This window comes from Peromyscus californicus, unplaced genomic scaffold (assembly GCF_007827085.1).
Source record: "Peromyscus californicus insignis strain IS unplaced genomic scaffold, ASM782708v3 Scaffold_13__1_contigs__length_99412109, whole genome shotgun sequence".
NCBI classification, from domain to species: domain Eukaryota; kingdom Metazoa; phylum Chordata; class Mammalia; order Rodentia; family Cricetidae; genus Peromyscus; species Peromyscus californicus.
In genome coordinates, this window is record NW_026294424.1 from 3150302 (window position 1) to 3173610 (window position 23309).

A 23309-nucleotide genomic window follows, 5' to 3' on the forward strand; every position below is an offset into this window, starting at 1 on the left:
GACATCATGGCCCGCAACTGCCCGGGCGCTGACATCTCACAAGAGACACCAGAGCAAGCCGGACAGACGCAAACTGGGAAACGGACCTACCTGGCTGCTGTTTCTTGCTTCAAAGTCGCTGCCTCTGGACTTTTTCTCTTGACAGAATTTCTGATGACTCCCTTGGAGCAGGTAGCAGACAAGCCAGCGGTATGCTGCCAGGGGGGCTTTGGAGGGGACACAGGCAACAACTGAGAACGCCTGTCACCACACCCGTAAGCCTGGGCAGACAGCACCGCCGGCCACGTGTACCCTGGCGGTCTTCATGAGGACGGTAGAGGACGGGCGTCTTGCGGACAGGGAAATCTAGCACTGAGGGTAGCTGCCCGAGGCCCTCTACCAGGTGGCGTTGACAGGGTGGGTGTAACTGACAGCATTTCCACACTGTCATTGCAGCTTTGTGACTGCAGATCACAGGGCCACTCAGTCAGCTAAGACACAGTGACTGCCTTTCAGGGGCACTGAGGCCTACATGGGCATCAGGGTGCCTAACTGCCAAGGGTGGCCAGGGGCTGAGAGGATGGGCGCCTGTATTCCCATCCTCAGCCTCACTGGTCAGCTAGAGGGCTGTAGGTTGGCACTTGCCCTGCCAAGGCCTCAGCCTAGCATGCTGCTCCCTACAAGCTCCCCCTGGCAGCAGAAAGCCAGCTCCAGAGGCGGGGGGGGGGGGGGGGCGGACTGAGGTGGGTTACTGGGACCTAGCCAGCCAAATGGCAGAGAGGCAGAAGCGGGGCTTATCCTTCCTGCCACACCTGAGCTGACTTCCCACACTACTCAGGACACAGGGCACTGGTGAACTAGGAGGGCACACAGCCATGGACGGGAGATAGGTTCTGACCAGCCACGTGGTGGGGTCTATGCTCCACATCCTACATGCAGAGGGAAGCTGCGGCGGAAAGGTAGGACGCTGTGACTTCAGTCTCAGGTGTTCTAAGAGCAGGTGAGGCAGGGCTGGGGTCTGGAGTGGTACACCCTTCTCAGGGTCCTTCCAGGTATGCTGCAAACAGGTGGTCCCCAAATGTCTACCGGGTTCTGACCCCTGGAATTCGTGACTGGCTTTAAAAAAAGGGTCTGTGCAGTGGGAAGAAGTAGCTAATAAAGCGGTCACCCTGGATTGGGGCAGGCCTCAAATCCAACAACAAGGGTCCTTATTTGGAGGACACAAAGGATATCTTGCAACAACAGAGGCAGAGGGTGGAGTGTCATAGCCACAAACCAAGGGTGCCTGGAACCCCCAGGATCAGGGAGAGGCAAGGAAGGGAACTTGACTTTGGATATCTACTTTTACACTGTAAGACAGTGGATATCTGGTTCTTTCAATACCCAGACAGCCTCAGGACAGGATCCAGGGCTGCCTGACGGTCACCCTTGAACCTTAAATGTCATCCTTAGCATGTCAAACACCTGCATCAACTTCTGGAGGCCACAGCCGAGGCTGGGGTAATGCCCATCCATTCTTAGTTCATGAGGCTCACTGTTTAGGATCAAGTCCTGGGCAGCAGGAAAGGTGGGTACCACAGAGACCTTTCCAAGATTTATGGACAGCAACTAAACCAAGGAAATGTTGCAAGCCAGAAAAGCACCTGCCCCCATCAATGGTCACCCAGGTGTAAGTGCCACAGTCCCTCCCTGTGGCCAGATGCACTCCTGGCAGGAAAAGGAAAATGCCAGACAATGGAGGGGAGAAGGCTAGTACCTGCTGAGTCCAGCCAGTCAGCTTGGCTGGAGCCCATGAACTTCTGGTCCAAGATTCCAGGATAGGCTTCCAGAAAGTCCACTGTCTTGAGAGGGCTTGTGAAGGCAGCTCCATCTAGAGCACACACTTCAGTGACTTAGGAGAAAGACAAGGAGGCCCCACCCACAGAGCCTGGCCTGCTAGCTCATCCATCTCTGGATAGGTGCCTCTACTCTGCCTGCACCCAGGAAGCCCCTCTGCCACCAGGTGATGACCTTTATTCGCCCTGCAGATGGCCCATCTTTGCTTTAGCTTTTTATTTTATTTTATTTTTGGTTTTTCGAGACAGGGTTTCTCTGTGTAGCTTTGCGCCTTTCCTGGGACTCACTTGGTAGCCCAGGCTGGCCTCGAACTCACAGAGATCCACCTGGCTCTGCCTCCCGAGTGCTGGGATTAAAGGCATTCGCCACCCCCGCCTGGCAGCTTTTTATTTTTGAGATAGTGTTTTGGTTTGGTTTGGTTTTGGGAGACAAGGTTTCTCTGTGTAGCCTTGGCTGTTCTGGAACTCACTCTATAGACCAGGCTCTGCACAAACTCACAGAGATCCGTCTGCCTCCCAAGTGGTAAGATTAAAGGCATGCATGGGCCACCACTGCCCGGTGAGACAATGTCTTGCCTCTACCTTGAGAAGCTCCCTCCTTGGCCCCCTGAGTACTGAGATTATGGGACTGTGCCACCATGCCTGGCTTGAGGACACATCCTGACACAAGCTTAGAATCCCCCGAGACTGAGAGAGTCCTGTGCCTGCTGAGCTCAGCTCCTACGGAGCTGCCCACCTTGGAGCCGGCGCTCCAGGAAGCTGAGCAGGTAATTGCTGGTCTGTTGCAGCAGGACGTTGTTGTCACCTTCATAGGTGCAGTTTGGATCATTGTCATTTCTGAGGTCACCAAGCCGATTCACTGGAAGAAAAAATGCTACATTGTCACTCAAGATGCTCTGAGAGATGCCCCTCCCACAGGCCCACCCAGGCAGGGGCAGGAAGTGCTCGCCTCCATGCCCCTTGGCCCACATCTGCTGGCTGTTCCCCATCCTTAGGGAAGAAAAGTCACCTCCAGGTAGACTGTGGGATGGCACAAGAACACTCAATGCAGGGTTGGTGACAGTGAGGACCTAGGACTGTCACCTTCCTGCCTGTTGGGATTACCCGAGGAATCACCTAGCAGAGCTTCCCCAGAGCGTGGGGACCACTCCAGAGACAGGACATGGGGCTACTCTTCTATAGCTAAATGAAGCCTTAAAAAGCCAATGTCTAACCTGAGATTGCTTTCCCAGGGCCTGCGTGCACTTCATGAGATGTGCTTTGCCCGGGGCCTGCAACCTCTCAGGCCTTCCTCCGATGGAAAACACTCCCTCTGAGGCAGATGGAGGAGCCAGCCCAGCTCCCGGCTCCTCCACACTACAGCTAACACACGAGGTAAAGGTCTGGGGTGGATCTCCCGGGGGACCAGACAGCTGGCACGTAACCTCGATGTGACTCTTTACATTCCTGTTGACTTTGCTCCTTGCATCCTGGTAAGTCATGAGCCATGAGTCGGTCATGTTTGTCTATCGTGCTTCAAGATGTAATTTCCTTATTCTATTTAAAACCAGAATGCAGCTAAACTGTTTATGTGTTTTTGTGAGTCATAACAACAACTAAAAGCCCTACTGAGAACATTGTAGAAAGGACAAAAACACGTACACAAATAAATAACTCAAGACACGGCCACTGCGAGTCAGTGCCAGTAAGAGAGAGCGTGCAGGGGAGTGGAGGCTAGACCAGAACATGCTGCGTGGCCAGGGCAGGCTACTGGGAGCATCAAATCCAGACTGTCACAGGAACGTCCACAGCTCCACAGCAGCCTGCATCATCTCTCTGGCCACTGAAGGGTTGGCAGTTCCACGCTGTCTGCATCAGCAGTGGCCATCTTTGAGCAGCTAGCTATTAGTCATTTCTGATGTGAATAGCAGAGGTCCTGCAGGTGAGTGGCAGAGCGTGGAGGTCAGAGTAACCATTCTGAATTAATGGTAGAAAAGTATTACCCGGCCACTGCTCTGCTATAATACAGTTAGTACTGTATACTACAGTGATATAGGCCAGGCCCTCTAATCAGATATATGCACTGACTCCTCGGAAGAACCCACATGCTGTGTGTATAATTCCACCATCTTTTAATTAGAAAGCTGAGACACAGTGAGGGTAACCTGTCCCGTTACCATGGAGACCACGCCAGGCTCTGACTGGACCAGCTGGTTGTTCACCCCCAGTCATGTACTAGCTGCCTGTGTGCTGTGATGCTCGGCATCAGTAAGGCTCATCTTATCCAGGTTTCAGAACTACATTAAAACCAGTGCTGGTTCCCTACCAAGTCATCAGCCAAATGTCGCACTGAAATAACCTGCTAATTCCACTCAGCTGCATGCTGGGATCACACACATTTCACACTTCCTCATTATTCCAAATTCTGACCAGGAAGCCTGAAGCCTCAAAAAGTGAGATCTGACTAGGACAGGGGTTGGTGAACTTGCCCTGTGACAGGCCAGAGGGTAAACATTTGAGGTCTCTGTCATGAGGACTTAGCACTGCCACTTACGTATGGAAACAGGCAGAGAAAGGGTGTTCCTGAGTGTGTACGGCTGAGAGAAAGTGTGTGCCTGAGTGGGTATGGCTGTGAGAAAGTGTGTGCCTGAGTGGGTATGGCTGTGAGAAAGTGTGTGCCTGAGTGGGTATGGCTGTGAGAAAGTGTGTGCCTGAGTGGGTATGGCTGAGAGAAAGTGTGTGCCTGACTGGGCACAGCTGCATTCCAACAAAAATCTTATCAGAAAAATCAGCTGCACTTTGTGGAACCCTGGTCTAACAGGCCATGGGAGGGAACTGAGGATCAAAAACTGCCCCAAACTTACCGGCCAGATAGCCGTGTCCCCCACATGCCTCGCGGCACTCCTGGATCCCCTGTTGGGCTGTCCAGGAGGCTAGGGGCTTGCCAGCTGATGCCAGGGCATGGATCTCACGTCCAAGCTCTGCCTGTGGAGAGAACCCAGTGAGAAGAGGTGAAGACAGACTCACAATGCAAGTCAGTCCCCAGCTTCAGCACTAGTGTCAAAGAAAGGAAACCCACTGTACTGAAAAGGGGTCAGAACGCACTCGGGAACAGAGACCAGGTGGACAGCACCCCACGGCACAGGTTCACAGCATGAAAACGAGTGCATCTCGCCTCTATGTGGATAATCTGTCTCAAGGGCCGCATACCCACTACAGACGGCTGGAGAATGCCTATTACTTGGTTCCCACAAAGTTCATGGATGCATACTGACCATGCCCATCTGCAGAAGGCCACAAATCAGGGGCAGAGATTGGCACAACACTGTACAACCAATGCAGCCCTCTGAGGAGAGGGAGGGCTAGGACCATGCTCGTGCAGATGTTTGGTGAGGGCTTGGCAGCATGGGCACTCCTGGGCCTTCCTTCCTGAAGCTCACATCTGCTTCATACACATCCTCATTTCTACTTCACTGAAGGCAACGCCTGCTACACAAAACTATCCATTTAGCCAGCACTGTCTGTCTGAACTGAGGAGAGTTTCAGTTGCTACTGTGCCTGGCCGGGTTCAACCACATGGTTTCAGAAAGAAAAGACAGGCAGGTTACAGACTCACTAGGGAAAGCATGGTGGCCCCACCATGTCAGCAGCACCCCTAAGGAGCCTGTGCCTTTCCAGAGAACCATGCCAGAATGTGCAACGCTCCACCTCTCACTCCAGATCTGGGCTGGGCATCCCAATGCAGCTCTTCTGACCGACTGTTTAGGATAGAGTACGCAGCCGCAGTCTGCAGCACTTCTCATCCGCTTCTAGACCCATGTCTTTTGTTCACATCTGATTTCCACTCGGGGGGTAGCACAAGGAGGAACAAACACCCACCCCTAGGCTACCAACAGAGAAGCCGGCAACGGACTTCCCTGTGAGGAGCAGCTGAGCCAGTGGGGCTGCATGCTCACTCACTTCGGGCACAAATCCTGGGCTGTCAACTTGGAGAGAGTGGATTCAGAACTCTGTAGAGTTGTTTACGAAAAGACAAGAGCTGAGACATCCTCTGAGGGGTGGCAACGCACAGTGTGGAAACATTGTGCTCTCAGAAGCTGTGAGCTCTGCTCTGCCAGCACCTCCCTAGGAAATGGGGGGATGGATGTAGCCCAAACTGCAAGTCACTGGGCAAGCCAAACCCCAAGCCGGTGGGGCAGCTGAAGGAATTCCCACAGGCTCTCTTCCCACAGCCAGCTGCTTGTGTTTGGCTCCAGGGCTGAAAAGGGGCGGCTCAACCTTGGCAACGGTAAAACAGATGCTCACCTGCCTGGCACTGTGGTTTCCCTCGAGCAGGCCATACTGGAGCCCTATCAGGTCCAAGAAAAGTGTCTTAGAGAAGTGGTCCAAGGCATAGGCAGCTGCCAGGTATGGAAGTAGGCGCCATTGCTGAGGGAAACAAGACACACGACAGGTACTCAAGAGGGGCTGGCCCGGTCAGCCAGTCTACACTGACCCTGGGAACCTGGAGCCAGCTTCCTCAGGAAGGAAGGAAACCCACCGCTGGTGCCAGTTCAGTTCAAGACAGGCATCGATTTTTAATGCTTATTTTATGTGCATGAATGTTTTGCCCGCATGTACTAGATATATGCACTTCATGTGCACCTGGTACCCAAGAAGGGCAGAAGAAGGTAGCAGATTCCCCAGGACCTGGAGTCACAGATGGTTGTGAGCCACCATAACGTGCTGAGAATCAAACCCAGGTCCTCTGGAGGAGCAGCAAGTGCTTTAAACCACCAAGCCATCTCTTCAGCTTGCACCATACTTCTTGAATCCATGAAAGGTGATCAGTCCCCCTGGGGTGGGGGGACCCACACACCACACCTGACACACGTGGCATACACCCCCTGCTGGATGGACAAATGGAGGAGGAGATGAATGGGCTAGAGGGGACAGGTGGCGCCGAAAGGGACCCACTGAGCCGCCACCACGGCTGTTCCACGTGTGCAAAGTGTCAGGCATGATGTCAGGGGTTTCCACGTGCCTACTCTGTAAGCCTTCTGCAGCCCCAGGAAGGGGCAGCATCAGCGAGGGCTTTGGTTAGAGCTCCTTAGCCACTGGGCTGCCCTTGGCACCCAGAGTGGTCAACATGGGAACAAGGCTGACAGCATAGTAGGGCACACGGACCATCCAGGCAGAGTGACACCTTTCTTAAAAATATTTGCTTCCTAAACAGCGCAGTGCCAACATAAGAGGAAAGTGAAGAGAAAGGGTAATTCTGTCTCATTTCCTCGGACTGTCACTCGGACACTTAATGCAGCACTCAGCACAAGACCTAAGCCAGATTTAGCAACCAGGTCACCTACCTGACCCTTGTCCCCATAAAGACTGCCCCTCTGGCTACAAAGGGCACCCAATAGGACACCTTGAATAGGACAGGCAGTGGGGCTCTGACTGCACAGGGCAGGCAGTGGGGATCACAGCGGGTGGCTATGATGTGCCCCTTTCCACTTGTGGCCTCTCTGCTTTGCCCTGTTGCTGCCTCTGAGGATGCGAGGCTGGGTACCACTTCTGCTTTAAATGCCGGAGTGTTTAAAGGGCTGTGCTCACCTGCTGCTTCCAGAAATGACTTCCTCAGGGCCATTTCTTAGGGATGGGACAGATAAGTCAAAGAATGTAGCCTGACCCAGAACAGCATCACCTGCCAGGGCAGGGTGACCTCATCTGCACATTGAGCAGGCTTGCACCTGCCACCAGCATCCTTGGCTCTCCTCTGCCCGTGTGCCTCCTTTTGAGCATACATAGGCCTTTTTCATTAAAAGCCACCCCAAGGCCCTGGTGCCTGGCAGGTGCACTCTTGCCTACTGTCGGATTCTCAGGGCAGCCCCTAAGAACTCTCACCAACTCCCAGGGACCAAGAAGAGCAGAGAGCAGGAAATGATGCAGAGGGCCAGTACCTGCAGTGGATATTCAAGGACAGGAATTTCTTCCTCATCTGTGGGTCCAAACTGACACCGCGTGGCTGAGAATCGGATCGCTATGGACATGGCCAGCTTCAGGTTGACCACGGACATGCCAATAATGGAGATGCGTCCTGAGGACAGACTGCCCAAGGATGCTCCGAAACGTTGCCGGACATCCTGGGGAAGAAAAGCAGTGTCACATGTCAGCCAGATGTTATGCAGCCTCAGAGGATGCCCCAAAGATGAAGGTGTACCCCAGATGCATTGTGAGTAGAGGAGAGGCCTCCCAGCTGCCCAAGGAGGGAGCTCTGAGTAGAGAAGCACTGTGACTGAGCTGTGTGGGCTCCTTTTCTTTGTGACCTGCCAACTGTCCACCTGAGGGCACTGTGCCCTGCCTTTTCCTGGATGGGCACCAGAATGCGGGGTGGTCCAGCAGGGGCCTCCACATCCAACAGGCACTCTGCTGGGGCAATGGCTCCTTAGACCCCAGCTGCCAAGCCCGTGTTCCAGCCTTCACTGTCAACTCCACATCCATCCTGCTCTTCACCGTTAGGCAGAAGCTGTGCTCAGTGGTGGTGTGGGACAGCCTGGTGTCCTTGCTCCCTGTCCCCTGCTGCCGCTCTGTTTGGGTCCTTCTTCCAAAACAGTGTAGTGTTTGTATGACAGTCTTCCAGACAGGGAACAGCTGTCACACTCTCATGTAGAGAAGACAGTTTTGTTGGCATTAAAAGTGTTCAAATTTGCCAGGAGATGGTGGTATACGCCTTTAATCCTAGCACTTGGGAGACAGAGGCAGGCAGATTTCTGAGTTCGAGGCCAGCTTGGTCTACAAGAGTAAGTTCCAGGGCAGCCAGGGCTACACAGAGAAACTCTGTTTTGAAAAAGCAAAACAACCAACCAAAACGTTCACATTCAGTGGCACACCGGAGGGACAGAGGTAACGTGGTGGTTATTCACCTGCATCCGACAGCATGGTTTCTGAACTTTCTCTCTAATGGCCCTGTTTTTTCCTTGTGTGTCAGTAGATAGCGTTTCCTTCATTTCCTCTTTGGAACAACACAGATACTCTTCAGGAGTCTTTCTTTCTCTAGCTGGGGACATTTGTCTGTCACTTCCCTGAGCCTTGCTGTGGTAGGCAGGACACTCACCTCTCCAGTACCTCCCACTGCATTCTTTCTTCCAAGCCTCTGACATTATGGTAAATTGTAATTGGTTGTTTTCGTACTGTTCTGTCTTACGTGGCTACTTGGCTCACAGGGCTAATTTCCTCTCAAGTAATTTAGTTGCATTCATTCTTGCATTCCACCAGGCAAAGGGTGAGGGTTGTCTGAGGAGTGTCCTTCCTGGGAGGATCCTCCTGAAACTTCTCCTCTGAGGGTCAGCCACCTGCCCACCTGCCCACCACTCCCGAGCTGTGGGCATGGTTCATCTCCATCGACAGCCTGGCCATTCTCCACTATCACATCTGGTTACCCCATCTGGACACAGCTTTGCAAGTGGCCTCCTATGGTGCTATGAGTGAAAATGGCCCCCACAGGCTCATGTGTTTGAATACTATCGGTGGAACTGTTTGGGAAGGATGGCCTTGTTAGAACAGGTGTGTCACTGAGGGGGCAGGCTTTGGGGTTTTAAAACACACCATTCCCAGTGTGTCTCTCTGTCTTGTGAATCCAGATGTGAGCTCTCAGCCGTTCCTGCTGCCACACCTTTGCTCTGCCACCACAGGCTCTAACCTTTTGAAACTTCACTTTCCAAATTAAACCCTTCTTTATAAGTTGTCTTGGTCATAGTGTCTTATCACAGCAATAGTAACCAAGACAGCTTCCATCTAGATGCTCTGGGAGAGTAGCCCCCTACCCAAGCAGACATGGATACCCAGGCATAGCCAGAAAATGCTGCCAGATCCAGGTCACCCCTGCCCACCAACACTGTGGCTAAGTTCCTTCTCTGCTGAGGGCACCAAACCCTACCGAGTTTGATGTGTGGTATACCTAGGACCAGCTGCTCCTAGGGTGATCGCCAACACATAAAGACAAGACACTTGAGAAGTTCTGTCCACAGATACCCACAGCCCACTGGTACCTTAAAGGGGGTGCTGTAAGTGCCCTCGGAGGTGACATTCCCAGTCCAGTCCAGGAGGTTCTGTCGAGGAATTCGAACTTTGTGGAACATGGCAAATCTGTGCAGGAGAAAAGGTGAGCTTCCATCATGCAAGTCCTACAAGAGCCTGTAACATGGTTCCTGACCTTTCCTCTTCTCCCCAAGAGCAGCTTTAGGTAACATCCCCCCCAAAGACCAGGGGCATGTGTGACGGAGCCATGCGTGGCCCATCATGGCCCAGCTCTTTATTCCCCAGGATGGAGGTGCTCCCATGTCACTGGCAAAGAGAAGCTCCACTATCCACCTGTGCACAGCAAAGGTCACACACCACAGACAGAAGGTCTGGAGTTGGTTCTAAAGACTGCCACCACTGGTCCTCAGACTTCAGTCTCAAACCAGAATCCCCAGTACAGAGAGAGAAAACCGGCAGATGGTGCTTTAAAAATGCTAAATGAAACGGAAGAACCTGCAGTCCAGTCTACTGCTTGGGAACAGTGATCTGCTTCCCCTGAGCAGCTGGGGAAAGGGTCCAACAGGCGTTGCTAGGGACACTGGGCACTGGCAATCCAAGGCGTTCTTACAATGGCTTAAGGAAGAAGCTTGTGCAAAGTTACAAATCTATGTCAGCTTCAAAATGAAACACACTTGAAAATTTCAGCGGTTCCTGTAGCAGCGTGTCCGGCGGCTAAGCCGCTAGGCACACACAGAGGACCTCATCAGTCACCAGCGACCATCTGTGACGGTGGTAGGCAGCCTGCTGCTCCTCACCCACATCTGACTTCCTTTAGTCCCTGGTTGAGGCAGCCCCCTCCACCTGAGTTGCCCTCAGTAAACAGCAGGCAAAAGCAAAGTATTTCACAAAGGACACACCCTACTCAAGACTACCATGTTTGTGACACTCCCACCCGGCCAGGCTCTCTAATGACCTGTGGCCCTCCCTGCCTCTGCCCGAGAACCCTGGGTCTCCCTCAGAGTGAAGCAAGCTGCCATCTTCTCTAGGAAGTTCACACCATTTTCCAGCCATCCCGCAAGGATCACAAGGCAGACCTCTCTCCAGGACACCAGTGGGTGGTCCTAGTCAGAGTAATCACTCGGTTGTCCCTGTTCCCCAGGAAGCCATGCTCCTGCAGCAGATTCTTGGAATTGCCATATTTTTCTTACAAGTCTACAGTACCTGGCCCCTACCAGGAACTTAGGGAAAAGGAATGGAGTGTTGGGGTAGGAGGGAATCCTCCAAGGTGAAGGAGCCATCCCCACAAAACCATGTCCCGGGAAGACACAGCAGCCCTTCCCAGTACCCACAGGACAGAGCTAAGTAGAGCCCCGGGGTGGCAGACTTCCGCGCAGTACACCCAGCTAACAGAGCGCACTGTGTCTGGCAGCCACCTGGCCCGCGCCCAGCCTGCAGGCCGCAAACAATGCCCCATTTTTAAGAAAACCCAGCCTCAGTGCCAAGCCCGAGGTGCTCCAACTGTTTACTTGAAAGCCAAGGAATGCTTTTCAAGTACAATGTTGTCAACGGAAAGCACTTTTTAAGGAGTGGAAAATCTTCCCCCTTTCTGCCACAGAGGTAGAATGAGTCTGAACACACTCATGCTTGTGAAGTCTCCACTCTCGTTTAAGAGAGCAAATCTCACAAATGTTCTCTGGGTCACTTTTATATCCACAGAAATGGCCAGATGGGTCCAACTGGAGGGCTACTGGCACACCACGATTACGTTCTCCAGAGGGCAGGGGACGTGTGGACAGCAGAGGGTGACAGTGGGACACAGGGATGTGCACATAGGTGTGGTATGGGATGTGTGATAAAGGGCACGGGGAGGTTCAAGTAGGTGTGCGTGGGAGTATATGAATGGGGGGCTGAGGCAGCTCAGGGGTGTGTGTGTGTGTGCGTGTGTGTATGTGTGTGTGTGCGTGTGTGTGTGTGCGTGTGTGTATGTGTGTGTGTGCATGTGTGTGTGTGCGTGTGTGCGTGCGTGCGTGCGTGTGTGTGTGAATAACAGGACGGTGACACAGGATATCTCTGTGACATAAGGCATGTGGCATGGGGAAAGATGGAGTAGGGGGCTAGGGAGAGTGCCGTAAGCATGTGTGGATGGCACAGGGCAGTGACACGGGACATGTATATAACATGGGGCACAGGGTGGGAGTGTGGCAGGCATGTCGGAAGGGTGTAGAGTGTTTGTATCATATAACTTCTACCCTGGGTGTCCTGCTGCAAATTCCAGTAACTTCCTTCTCTGGAGGCCCCTCGGGAACCACCAGCGCAGCCCCACCTGGAGCAGATCCTCATCCTGGGCTCCTCGGCCTCTTCAGGGAGGACTCCCCAGGCCCAAAGGCCCAGCCTCACTATGATAACTACTGTGAGCACCTTGAGGGTTTGGCTCAGTGTCTCCTGGAAAGATCCTTGTCTTTAGAATGTTTGATTGAAAGTGCCCACGCAGCTGACTCTGCTCTGGATTCCCAGATAGTCTCGACAGGTTTGGGAATCTCATGAAAGAACAAAAGTTAACTTAGAAATGGACCCCAGTTTAAAAGCAGCACTAACTTACAGTGCTGCTCATTGAATTGAGGCCTAAGACCAGCAGAGCAGCCACTCAGTTCTGGAGCTCTAGCGTCCTCTGCTGGTAGCCTGTGGTCAGTGCAGGCAGGAAGCTTGCTTTAGTTTCTTCCAAAGACCCAGAGGCTTCTCCTATGGCCAAGCATGACAGAGAGGGCACAACAGGCCACTGGACTAGCCTGCTTTGCTGGAACAGATGCTCAGGCTGCCCTGCAGCGTCTCCATGGTGACTCTCAACCGAGACTTTGCCACACCTATATGCTGAGGCTCCTGTAAACGTCTGATTTGGTGCCTGTGAGATGCGTCCCAGGAGACTACCCATTCTCTAAAAACAGGTGCTGCTGTGATGGGGCCAAGTACAAGCTCTCTGTTATGTTCCAAAGTTACTCTAACTGCTCTAATCTGTAGGCCAGGAGGAACAGCAGACAGAGGCCCTGGGACCACTGGCTACATGTTACAATGCACCACCAGCACAAGCCAAGGCTAGCCAGGCTGCACACAGAGCCCTCAGCAGAGGAGGTGACGCTCTATGACTTCTGAGCCCTGATCTTTCTCCTTAAGTTTATTCTGCTAGGTACTGGTGCTTCTGGCCTCCTCCACACTGTCTGCTGCTGACCTGCAGACTCAGGAGGCCTAAGCCCTCCCCTGGCCTTGCCCTAGCCTTCTGGTGATGGGCAGACAGTGGAGTGTCCAGGAGAACCCAAATACACACAGAACTGAGTTGGCAAACACCCTTAACACAGCACAGGACACAGTGCTTGGGGATACCCTGTTTTGGCCTCCTCCATAGTCATGAGTTATCTCATAGACAGACAGGGGTCTAAGTGCACTGGGCCAGGCATCCTGGAGCCAGGTGGAGCCTGTTCACACTGACCCAGGAGAAGGCAGGAAGGCAACCCAGGCTGCTCAGCGGGTCCCTTGAGGGCTAGGCAAAGAAGCTGGACTAGAAATGATATGGATGACAGTGAGCCCTACCCTGTTGGATGCCACTCAGCTGCCGCCGCCAATCTAGGTCTCAAAGACAGATGCTCAGAGACACGGAGAACCCTCAGGAGCTGGCTTTACCACTGTTCCTCCACCTGGGATACCATAAACCTCAAACCACCCAGCTGTCCTACTGACCACGGGGACTCAGCCTGGTTAAGGAGTTAGCGAAGGTCCTTCCAGGCTCAGTCCAACCCACGGTTTTCACTCTCATCCAAGTGCTCAGTGCACACTGCTACAGATCAGCCCTGTTTCTGAGCAGCCCTAGGATGGGCGTCAAAAGCACCTCGATGACCATCACATGCCCAGCACTTTGCCAACTACTGCCTCAGGGACTCAAAGCAAATATTCACAGCAGACTTCACAGTGAACAGCTAAGGCCAACCATCAAGAGACCTCACAGAGGAAGGAAGGTCCGACATAGTTGGGCACCCCCACCCCCACCCCTGCTGCCAGCCTGAGGTTTCCCCCAGGCAGCAGGGGGCAGCCACAGACTGACCCGAGAGCTGGGAGAGTCACACTCTGAGAAGCTGACCCAGGGGGTGCTAGGGCAAGGTGGACCTCTGGGAATTGAGACTATGCGGGCCATGGCTGTTGCTCAAAGAAGTTCAGTGTTGGTGTCTACCATATCCAAGCCGGGCTCTGAGAAGCCCACACTTCTCAGTAGCCAGCTCCAGCCTAGGAAAATTCCTGGGGCCCCAGGGAGGTAGCATGTGTCTGATGAGGCCCGTGGCACTCACCCATTATCCAGGCCATTCTGCCCCAGCTTCTTCCCTATGTCGCCCACCAGCACCCCTGGCATGGGGAGCAGGGTCTTCGGGTCCCGAATCTGTACAAAGCCACGGGGAATAATGGCCAGTTAGTCTTTCAGCAGACAAGGTAGCATGTCCAGACAAGCTGACCGCCGACAGGAGTGACTCTGAACAGCTCTGGGTCACACTGGGTTCCCTAGAGTGATATGTCCAGGTCTGGGGATGGAGCCTTCTGTGGAAAATGGACCTCTGCAGCTATAATAAGGCAGAAACTTCAACACAAGATCACCTGGACTCCTGGGTGGCCCTAAATCCATGGTAAGTGTCCTTACAAAAGGGGACAGACTCACAGAGAAGCAGTGTGGTAATGAGGCAGACGCTGACCTGACATGGCGACCAGTGAAGGAAGCCGGCAGCTGAGGAAGGTAGGGGAGAACTTCCTGAGCCGTCAACAAGTACACTGATTCCTGACTCCAGCTCTAGAGCCCAGTGGCTCTCGTGGCTTAGTCCCGGCTACGGTGTGTCACTACACAAGCCACAGGGCGGGTTGAGGGCCCACACTGTTTAGGGGACATAGAGATATTCTGGTCATGCCTCAGACAGAGGACCCGCAGTGGGGTTCCAGCGTAACGACAAAATGGCTGTGCACATATGTGCTGTGGGAAGGACAGTCAGGACAAGCTATGTCAATCTCACCTCCCCAGTGGGTGACCACTAAACACGACAGGAATGCAGGCCTGACTGGCTGGAGACTCCTGACCTAGGGGCTCCGTGAAGAAGACGGGTTTCATTCCCCATGAAGCATGATTGCCAACCTTAGAGCAGAGTCCCCACTGCTTCTCTCCCCTCCAGGGGATGGGGCAATGTCTAGGGATGCTGCTGTTCGAGATGACAGACATCGTCAGCACGCAGTAGTAAGGAGCAACCACCGCTGCTGCTTACCCACCCAGAAAACACAGGACATCTCAGGCCAGAGGGCTGGAAGCACCGGGGTGGGGACACCCTGCTCTAAAGACACTTGGAGTCTGCGAACACAGCCCAGGGTACACTAAGGGTTTAGAATGTAGGAGACCTTGGGTCCAAACCCCAGAACCAAAGGAAAAAACTGGGAGAGCGGGAGGGTGGGTTGGTTGAACCTAGGCATGTGGAACTTAGCTCTTTGTATAAGTCACTAGCTTTTAGTTTGTGGATCTGATTTTTATTTAACTTTAATACATACATATATATATATATATATATATATATATATATATATACACGTATATATATATATATATATATATATACACGTATATATATATATATATAATACTAAGGCTAAAACTCAACCATAAGGCAGCTTTTAATTTTCTATAATCTTACAGTAAAGATTTAGACACAAACATTTTAGAAACCTTTTGAAAAAATGCCATAAAAACCAAACAATTAGAGAGATAGTGGAGATGACCAGGAAGAACCAAGGCTTGGCTCCTGGTCCCCAGAGGTAAATGGTTTGGTCATCAGCCCATGGTGCTGTGGGGAGGTGGGATAAGGCAAAAAGAAATCAGGCCGTTGGGAGTGTGTCCTTGAAGAGGCTACTGAGACACTGGCCGCTTCCTGTTTTTTTCTCATTTTGTCCCCAGACACAGCTTATTCAGCTCCATACCCCTGCCAGGATCCTGGGCTGCTCCAGGCCCACAGCAGCGCCAGTGCCAGAAGACCGTGGGCCGACACTTCAAAAACTGAGCAGGCTAACCCTTTCCTCCTCTGAAGTTACCCTGTTAGGACTTTAGTCACAGCAGCAGAAAGCTAACAGGAGCAGCAACTAACAGGGCAGAAACAGTTGGCATTTTTTCAAATAACGAAACAAACAAACCCACTAGTGGGAGCCGCGGATGGCTCAGCAGTTCTGGCAGAGACCATGGGTTTGGGTCCCAGCATGCATATCAGACAGCTCACAACCAACTGTACTTCCAGGTCTATGGCACCTGACGCCCTCTTCTGGCCTCCACAGGGACTGCATGCACATGGTGCACAGCACTCACAGACACATAAATTAAAAATAAATAAATCTTTTAAAAAATATATGAGCCAGGTGGTAGTGGCGCACGCCTTTAATCCCAACACTCGGGAGGCGGAGCCAGGCGAATCTCTGTGAGTTCGAGGCCAGCCTGGGCTACCAAGTGAGTTCCAGGAAAGGTGCCAAAGCTACACAGAGAAACCCTATCTCAAAAAGCAAAAACAAAACAAACAAACAAAAAAAATTATAAGACTAGGGCCAGTTTCCAGTTCATCTGGAAAGAATTCCAATCTAAGGCCATGCCTAACTCATAAATATTAATTGTGCAAATTCACCTGTCCATTTCCCATGATAAGTGTCAACCCTTCAGGGCAGCCTGGGCTGTGCCCTCTACACAGAGGCTCTGCTGGAGAGGAATGGCACGCTGCCCTGAGTACAGGCGTTCTGCTGGAGGGGGGGTGGTGAGATGTCACTGAGCTTCTCTACACAGGCCAGATTTGCCTCAAACTCACAATCCTGCCTCAGCCTCCGGAGTGCTGGGATGACAGATGTGTGCCATGGTGACAGGCCTGCTGGGTGCTTTTAGCACACTCACGGAGCAGCGTTGCAGCCCTGTGGTCTGAAAGTGAGGCATGCTGCAGGAAGCCGAGTACCAGCACAAACCCAGAGGTACAAACAAGTCTGTGCTTGACAGCACCATCACCATGCCTGTGGCTGCAGGTAACCGTCTACCTGGGGCCAGCCCCACCCAGGTCTTACCTGCACCAGGAAGGAATGCAGCCCGTGGCACTGGCCATCTGGCATGTGCAGCTGAGCAAACACCACCGCGTGCGTCGCTGTCTTGCCCATGTTGCCTACCCAAAATTTGGCAGCCTCGAAATCCGGGGACTGTAAGATGAACTCCTGTGAGGGGAGATGGCAGCATTCTAATCAGCAGCTGAGACCAGAGAATGGCTTTACCTCTGCACCAGGCTGACTCCTATGCTCCAAGCCTCTGAGCCAACAGTGAAAATGGACTGAACATTTTATTTCCTGTGTGGGCCAAGCTGACTTTATTTTTCTTCCAGGGTCACCTTACAGGGGAAATGGAAAATGAGACTCAGTCTCTCACACAGTGAACTGCTGGCTGGCGCTCGCCCGAGGAGGCTGACACTGGCCACACTCTGCCAGCAGAGGTCTGTTTTCTTTCTTGCCACATCCTCTCCTGACTGCTAATGAACGGTGCCCGCTTTCCATCTGTCACTTGGAATATATGGGCACCTGCAGAGAGCACTGTCCCTTTGAAAGGAACTTTGGGAATGAACAAGCGAGGCATCAACTGTACACGAGCTAGGGCCACCACACGTCATTGGCAGGGGTGTCTCTGGCTCTGTTGAGTCAGCAGTTTCCCTACAGCCTAAGGTATGGCCCCAGGGCCCTCTGCTACCAGTCAGCACGGGCTTCCCACCCATAGAAGATCCATAGAAACCACAGGCACCAGAGTGCAGTGGGACAGACAGGGCCAAGGAGTCAGAAAGACCAAGAGGAAAATCTTGGTCAAGAAGCAGGCAATGAACTGTGGGGGCCTATGTGCTGGCAGGTATGACAGCCTGCATGGCGGTCCCTCTCTCACTTGCCCCTGCCCTGGCAGGGCTGCACATGGTATGATCTGTTCCACTTCCACCATACAGCAGCTCAGGCCAGAGTCCAGCCAGCCACGTGGGCGAATCAGTGAGCAAGCGTTGAACACTGACCTTTATTTTCTGCACGCAGACCCTCTCTACCACACCCCAGCTAATGGGGAGGGGTGAGGCTCCCAATAGCACACAAAGGAAGGTGGCAGCAGGGCACAATCCTCAGACAAGTGGAGAAAGGGGGCTTCCACACCCCATGCGGCACCGGCCATCCCCGACATTTGAGACCCATGTCCCTCCCACCCTGCACACTAGGAGCTCCTGGAGAACCGGTTGTGGCCTGTCCCCAGTGTCTCCCTGCAGAAGGCAGCGTACACACAGAGCAGTGCCCAGCAATGCCCCACCAGTGGTCAGCAACGTGGGTGTCACAAGGATGCCAGAAACATGGCAAGGAGCAGAGATCTAGGCAGCAATGGGCAGACAGGCTGCTCAGCCACCTAAAGCCTGTGACCATGTAGGCAAGGCAGGCCCCAGGGCTGAGGTTGGGAAGAACTGTCCTCTGGAACACTTCATGAAGCGTGAGTATCTGGCCCTCTATGCTCCCCATACCCGTCTGCTCAGCATGGAAGGTAAAGGCTTCAAGCCTCAGCACAAGGCGCTCTCAGAGGCATCTGACATCGACCTCTAATGAGAGTGTGTAAGGGGCCAACACTCTTGATTAATTATTGTTCATTCACAACATATCATGTGTCCCACCCAGGGTCCAGGGGAATCTGGAACCTACCTGGGTGGCAGGATCGTAGTGAGCTGTGGTTCGCATGGCCTTGGTGTTACTCCCATGACTCAGTTCAGTCAGAGCAAAACAGCCAAAAATCTAAACAGAAAAGCACAAAGTGACACCAGGTGAGAGATGTGCTCCTGTCTGTATTCCTGCAGGGATCTTTCCATCAGGATCCCCGGAGGACTAAAACCAGGAGCCCAGGCACACCTCTTCCAGTCTATGTAACCAGACTATGGCAAGACCGAGAAATCCTGCTGCATTGGCTACCACTCCCACCTGCCGGCAGCAGCCTGTGTTTAGTATAGGCTGCAAAGACTTTCATAGTCCGAGGAGGCCACAGGGTCAGGAAAGCTAAGTCCACAGCCAGACAGAGTGGGCAAGGAAGAGTGCCAGCCTGAGAGCACTTAGAGAAGCAGGGCCTGGCCTCCCAGGCCTCTCCTGTGGCCTGCCTGTCCACGGCTAAGTGTGGTGATGGCACTGGTCTCACAGCTCACCATGGGCGACTCACCTCCATGTTATAGATCTTCTTAAGGTACTTGAAACGCTGCTCAGAACCAGAACTGAAAATTGTGGATCCAAAAACCTGAAATGTAACACATTTCAGGTAGGGTGGGAGTGGGGGTGGGGGTGAGGGTGGGGGTAGGGTAGGGGCAGAGGTGGGGGGGGGTCTTGCTGTTTCTGGCTCAGGGCAGGCACACCTCACACCTACCCCGCACACTCTTCACCTCACCTCTCCCTACGGGACTGTACATTTTGGATAAATATATTTTATCCAAGAACCCATGGGTACAAATCTGCACCGAAAGCTGAAAATCTGGTCTTGTCACTGAATCTTAAATCCTGAATATTTTAGGAGCCAATGTGGCTGCAGTTTCTGCCTGATGTGTGTGGCCCTGGGTGGACATGGGTTCCCTGCTCTCTACCACACACTCACCAACATGTGGAGGACACATTTGTTAGCCAGGGACCAGTCGTACATGCCCAGGCAGGTAATCAACGCTGGGATCTTCAGGGGTTCCTTCAACAGGTCGTCCATGTGGAAGAAGCCATACTCGAAGATCCGCTTGCAACGAAGGAAGTTCAGTTCCCGCTGCTTCTCTAGAGGCAGATCGGTCCCATACGAGCGGGCAAAGAGAGGGTCATTCTCCAAAGCCTCGAAGATGGTTTTCTGTAACACAGCGGACAGGGTGCCACCTTGAAGGCCAAAGGTGGGGTTTCACGTGCTCTTATGTCTTTGTTTTCTCTCGGGGCCGTGGCTGCCTGGGACCCAGTCTGACCCGGAATCCCCCAGATGAGAGCATCCATCCCAGTTGAGAGGACACAGGAATTCCAAAATCTTGTCCACTCCTTCCTTCTGGCATCCTGGGGCCCAACGTGGGGTCAGAGGAGACAGACCCACACTGTCCCAAGACCTACCCATCCTACAGAGCTTCAGGGCCAGAAAAGCCACCGGGCTTCAGAACTTCAATGTCACTTCTGTCGGGGAATAAAGACACAACCAGACTCCCTGCGGACCTCACCTTGAACTGGAGCACATCTTCGCCATCCCAGAAGAGCAGCAGCTCCTTGGAGCTGAAGGAAGCTCTTGCTCGGTAGGCACTCAGGGGGCCCTTGGGGGTGTCTGGCCATAAAGCACCATCTCTTCCTTCTGGGGTGGATCCCATGGTATTGTCAACCTGCACAGAGAACCAAACCTGCCACGTGACACCCCTGTGAACAGCCATACCATGTCAGAACAAGAGCCAAGCCAGCAGCTCCAAAGCAACAGCAGCAGAGGAGGCAGAGCATCAGCATGGAGGCACCGATGTCCAGAAGGGAGGGTGAGGCAGCACTCCCCTCCTGGACCGCCCTCCTGAATAGGCAGTGAGGACACAAGGCGAGCCGAACCATCTGCAGAAGGGTGGGAAGGAGGGCCAGGTAAACAGGCCGTGACAAGCCAGGTAGCTGTGGACAGTCCCGCCTGCGGCTCACTCTCTTGTTACAACTGCCTGCCTAAGGACACTGTGGTCTTTGGGGTAGCAGGAAGTTCAAGTCCCTCATGGATCACTAGGCTCAGAGCCAGGGAGCTTCCCCTCTGGAATCTGGCCATTTACAACACACGATGTCCCTGCTCACTCGGACATAGGCCACTGGACACAGAAGCTGTGACTCCTGTTGGTCTGTACTGTTGGTCTATACTCAACACTTAGGCATCCCACTCACAGAGCAGGTAGGTGCTTTTCACCAAAGGACTGTTCTGGAATTCTCTGGATAAACTGGGTCCTCTTGCAGAGATCTGATTCATCATGGCATAGAGGCAAAGGACCTATGCTCTGGCCAATGAGAATCTGAGAGTCATATCCAGGCAAGGAGGCCCAAGCACCTTTGGGATCCACTGAGAGGACTGTTGAAATGATCCAGGGCTGGACTCCAGGGGAGATCACAGTGCTAGTCATGTGGCAGGGAGAGCAGGGACATAGCATGGCTGAGCACCTGCCCTCACAGATCAAGTCCTACAAGACCCTCCTCAACTCTGAGCCAAGAAAGTGGTCCCCACAGAAACATGAGCCACTAAATCCAAGGCCTCTGCAAGGGAGGAAACACAGTCAAAGACGAGCAAGAGCCCAAAGGAGAGGCGAGGGGAGGAGAAGAGAGTAAGTCCAGGGATAAAACCATGTCCCTGTAAAGACTGACAGGACCGAAAACTTCCACCATCTGCTCCCAGGAAAGAGAAAGCTCAGATCCTGGTCAGGAGACAGAGGGGACATCAGGACCCATCACAAACCAGAGGCACTCCAGGAACACAGAAGTGGGAGTTAGCTCACGGAGACAGTAAGAGGAAAGAGGCCATGGAGAAAACTACCAGCTATCCACATAGGCTACAGCGGAAAAGGACACAAGGTTAAAAGGGAATGTACGGGCTAAAACAACGAAGCCAGGGCTGGAGAGATGGCCGGCCCAGAGTTTAGAAGCGCTTCCTATTCTTGCAGAGGACATGGATTTGGTTTCTAGTATCGCTATAATTAACAAGGCAATTCCACGGAGTTTATCTGGTAATCAAGAGAGGTTTATTTCTGGGGTAGCTTAGAGCCAAGAAGAGGTCGGTTACAGGATCCAGGTGAGATGAGGTACAGTCCAGCCTCCAGGACCACAAGGGATAGAGAGAGAGAGAGAGAGAGAGAGAGAGAGAGAGAGAGAGAGAGAGAGAACAAAACATGTACACACCTTGGGTCTTAAGGGGTCTCCTCTCGACCACGCCCCAGGGGCAGGTCATAGGCAAGTGTGGCAGTTACTTGCTGTCACACTAGGGGCAGCGTTTCAAGGTCAAGGCTGGAACAGCTACCCACTACATCTCCCCGCTTTTGTCTAAAAAGAAAGTTCTGACCTAATACAAAACTATATAAAATAGGAATGATTACCAAATATTGTCCAGGAGGAATAAAGTATAATGACCTAGACAAGATGAAATACATCAACAAGAACACCACCAAACAAGAGACACATACTAAAATCCAGAGAAGTCTGGAACATAGGTAAATGGCACGTTACAGAGATCATTCCAAAAGATGTCCTACCCACATGGTGTATATACATACACACAGGTGAACACACACATAAAATATATATGATATATTACACACACACACACACACACACACACACACACACACACACACACACACACATCCCATACCAGGAATGTGCTGTACACCTGTAATCTCAGCACTTCTGAGGCAGACTGGGCTACATGAGACCATGACTGAAGAAAAGCAACCTTTGCACATGCTGCCATTGGCTCCTGACCTAGCACACCACAGTAATTCAGTGAGGAGCAGCAGTCCTTCCAACAACTGTGGAGAGCTCCTTGTGAAAGGACAAGGTTCTCACAGACACAAACACTACCTCGCCATGACATAGACCCACATGTACAAACTAGACCTATCAAACTCTCAGAAGATGATGGGGAAGCCAATCTCTGTAATCTTATCAAACTCTCAGAAGATGATGGAGAAGTCAATCTCTGTAATTTTATCAAACTCTCAGAAGATGATGGAGAAGCCAATCTCTGTAATCTTATCAAACTCTCAGAAGATGATGGGGTAGCCAATCTCTGTAATCTTATCAAACTCTCAGAAGATGATGGGGAAGCCAATCTCTGCAATCTTATCAAACTCTCAGAAGATGATGGAGAAGCCAATCTCTGTAATCTTATCAAACTCTCAGAAGATGATGGGGAAGCCAATCTCTGTAATCTTATCAAACTCTCAGAAGATGATGGGGAAGCCAATCTCTGTAATCTCAGCTTTACAAAATATTCTTGGCTAAGGCATGTGATGGCTAATCCTGACTGCCAGCTTGAGTGCATCTACAATCCACTCAAACGCAAACCTCTGGTCATTCCTGTTCAGATCATCTGAAGCAAGAGAGGCCCTTCTGGTGCACCTCCCAGATAAAGGGACATGGAAGGAAACTTCTTTTTGCCTGCTTGCTCTCACTCTCACTGGCAAGTTCATCTACCCTGTTGCTGAGGCATTCCTTCCCCAGCACTAGAACCAGCTTTTTCAGGATTCCAACAAAGATTAAACCAGGAGCTCCCCAGGAATCCTCCAGGACTACAACCCCAAACTGGGACTGCTGAGCTATCCAGCCTTGTGGCTAGAGCAGCTACTGGATCTCAGAGACAGCCATTGTTATACTATCTAGGCTACATCTTGTAAGCCAATCTAATAAATTATATATTTAGTTTACATATATATATATATATATATATATATATATATATGAATATCTATTGAAAGGACTGCC

General features: G+C 52.3%; 1 protein-coding gene across 4 annotated transcripts in view; it reads right to left on the reverse strand.

Moving 5' to 3' along the window:
• The window catches only part of Acox3 (acyl-CoA oxidase 3, pristanoyl), a 31847-nt gene that overhangs the window by 6896 nt on the left and 1642 nt on the right, over nucleotides 1-23309 (reverse strand). For 3 of the 4 annotated variants that reach the window (XM_052736128.1, XM_052736129.1, XM_052736127.1), the window contains 13 exons: nucleotides 20045-20200; nucleotides 19459-19692; nucleotides 19033-19107; nucleotides 18528-18617; nucleotides 16890-17033; nucleotides 14120-14208; nucleotides 9818-9914; nucleotides 7730-7912; nucleotides 6099-6221; nucleotides 4658-4778; nucleotides 2551-2673; nucleotides 1736-1849; nucleotides 91-206 (listed from right to left, as the gene is read on the reverse strand). In XM_052736128.1, coding sequence (XP_052592088.1) covers nucleotides 91-206; nucleotides 1736-1849; nucleotides 2551-2673; nucleotides 4658-4778; nucleotides 6099-6221; nucleotides 7730-7912; nucleotides 9818-9914; nucleotides 14120-14208; nucleotides 16890-17033; nucleotides 18528-18617; nucleotides 19033-19107; nucleotides 19459-19692; nucleotides 20045-20188 — 1653 coding nt within the window. In that variant the 5' untranslated portion in view covers nucleotides 20189-20200. The remainder of the gene's footprint in view (nucleotides 1-90; nucleotides 207-1735; nucleotides 1850-2550; nucleotides 2674-4657; nucleotides 4779-6098; nucleotides 6222-7729; nucleotides 7913-9817; nucleotides 9915-14119; nucleotides 14209-16889; nucleotides 17034-18527; nucleotides 18618-19032; nucleotides 19108-19458; nucleotides 19693-20044; nucleotides 20201-23309) is intronic. The other variant, XM_052736130.1, reaches the window with a different exon arrangement.